Raw genomic sequence first — 2,283 nt, 5'->3', positions numbered from 1 at the left:
GGACGCCCATGGTCCCTACGTGTCCTTCCAATTGAAGTTGGGAAAGTGGGGACCAGAGCCCCAGGCTCCTCAACAGGAAGGGAGGCTGGGAGCTGGGAGAACGAATGCACACAGTCCCGTCCCTCCTGCCCGGCTTCCGTCTTCATGCTGTCCACGCACCATCACAGCAGGCAGCCTCTCCGCCCCCTTGTGTCAGGGTGGTTTTGTGACCTGTGTTCTCTTGGAAGGAATTCCGCACGTGGCTAAGGGAGGAGTGGGGCCGGACGCTGGAGGACATTTTCCACGAGCACATGCAGGAGCTCATCCTGATGAAGTTCATCTACACCAGTCAGTACGAGTGAGTGCAGCCCCTGGCTGGGGGCAGGCAGTCTCTCCCTCCCAGGTGCTGTGTGCACAGTCCCTCTCTTCTGGGTGCTATGAGCACAGTCCTTCTGGGTGCTATGAACACAGTGTCTCTCCTGGGTGCTCTGAACACAGTCCCTCTGGGTGCTGTGAACACAGTGCCTCTTCTGGGTCCTGTGAGCACAGTCCCTCTGGGTGCTGTGAATGCAGTGCCTCTCTTCTGGGTGCTGTGAATGCAGTGCCTCTCTTCTGGGTGCTATGAAACCAGTCCCTCTGGGTGCTGTGAATGCAGTACCTCTTCTGGGTGCTGTGAACACAGTCCCTCTGGGTGCTGTGAATGCAGTGCCTCTCTTCTGGGTGCTGTGAATGCAGTCCTTCTCTTCTGGGTACTGTGAACATGGTTCCTATGGTACTTTGAGTACAGTCCTGCTCTTTCTGGTTACTATGGCCTAGAGGCCTTGTCTCCTGACCCTCCGTTTTCTGCCTGTCTGACCCCTATCACCCACCAGTTGTGTTCTCACAGGCCTGGCCTGTGTGTTAGAGCCTCATGTTCCCTTTCTCATGCCCACCTGGGCAGCCTTTTCGCCCCGTTCTCTGTCATGCTCTCTGCCCTCCGACCCTTTCCTGCTGCCTCTGTTTGGCCCCTTGGCGGCCTCAGGAGTCCCACCCTGAGTACTGGAGAAGGTGTGAGGTGTGTGGGCACCCATGCATTGGGGTGAGTGGAGCTCAGGAAGGAGGGGTGCCCCTGCTCCCACTGGCCTTGGGGGGAACCTAACGCGGCCCACCCTGTGCAGCACAGCGTGAGCCCTGTGTTCTACCCCGCGCCCGTGGGCTGTGCCAGTCGTGCTCTCACGCTGCCCTTTCCCCCCCACCCCCCCACCCCCTGTCCTGCAGCAACTGCCTGACCTACCGCCGCATCTACCTCCCACCCAGCCGCCCGGATGACCTCATCAGGCCAGGCCTCTTCAAGGGCACCTATGGCAGCCACGGCCTGGAGATCGTCATGCTCAGCTTCCATGGGAAGCATGCCAGGGGCACGAAGATCACGGTGGGTCCTGGGGGCCGCCCTGCCGGGCCCAGCACCATGTGGACGCAGTCACATAATCCTGGCGTAGGGCGGCTCGGGCTGCGCCCCAGCTACTCAGAACAGGCCCCAGACTGTGGCAGCACTTCCCCAGGGGTCTTGCTGGGAACTTGACATCTCGGGCCCCACCCGGACCTGCTGATTCAGGGCCCACCTTTCACATGATCCCCTGGGAATTCTGAACATTTCCAAGGCAGCCTTCCTTGCACAGCCCTTGGCTCCCAGGATTCCTGGGGAGGCAGAGAAAACCCTGATGCTGGCCCCACTCCAGAGGCTCTGACTTAATGGGGGTAGGCCGGGTGTGGGCTCCAGGAGCTCCCTGGGTGACCCTCTGCTTTAGCACTTGGGCCCCCACAGCCTGTCTGGGCCTCAGCAGCTCGGGAGCATGCCTGGAGGGCTGCTGAGCTGAGTGGGGGCCCTGGACAAAGGGCCCCTTGTCTCCTGTTCCAGGCACACAGTCTGGGCTGGCATTTCCGGCCGGCCCTGCCTGACCGGGGAGGGTTCACAGACCTCTCGAGGCTCCATTGCTTAAGCTGTCAACATAGGGTGGCTCCCACCCCAGGTCTTTGGTGTAGGGGTGCCCATGGGCTCTCCCAGGGTCACCCGTGGTATTGTCATTCCCTGTCTTCAAAGGCCTTTCACAGGAGGCTGCCTGCTCTGGGCACTGTTTTGTTTTTTTTAAGGACGTATCAGATATTCCGACTGGTAAGGGGTCACTGCCAAACCAGTGGAAGGGCTCAGCAAGTGCCCTCGGCCGGAGGCAGGACTGGTGCTGGAAGCTCAGCGCGGTCTCTGAGCCTGCTGACGGCTGCACACTGGCTCCACAGGGTGACCCCAACATCCCTGCCGGGCAGCAG

At 60.8% G+C, this 2,283-nt stretch overlaps 1 protein-coding gene across 1 annotated transcript in view; it reads left to right on the top strand.

The window, feature by feature from the left end:
• The window catches only part of FBXO31 (F-box protein 31), a 34,582-nt gene that overhangs the window by 28,372 nt on the left and 3,927 nt on the right, over positions 1 to 2,283 (top strand). Inside the window, exons 6-8 of the mRNA XM_010850872.1 lie at positions 228 to 337; positions 1,237 to 1,390; positions 2,254 to 2,283. Of these exons, the coding sequence (XP_010849174.1) occupies positions 228 to 337; positions 1,237 to 1,390; positions 2,254 to 2,283 (294 nt within the window). The remainder of the gene's footprint in view (positions 1 to 227; positions 338 to 1,236; positions 1,391 to 2,253) is intronic.

The sequence above is a fragment of the Bison bison genome, unplaced genomic scaffold, assembly GCF_000754665.1.
Source record: "Bison bison bison isolate TAMUID 2011002044 unplaced genomic scaffold, Bison_UMD1.0 scf7180017864295, whole genome shotgun sequence".
NCBI lineage: Eukaryota > Metazoa > Chordata > Mammalia > Artiodactyla > Bovidae > Bison > Bison bison.
Note: the sequence above shows the minus strand (reverse complement) of the source record. Positions and strands in the feature narration are given on the sequence as shown.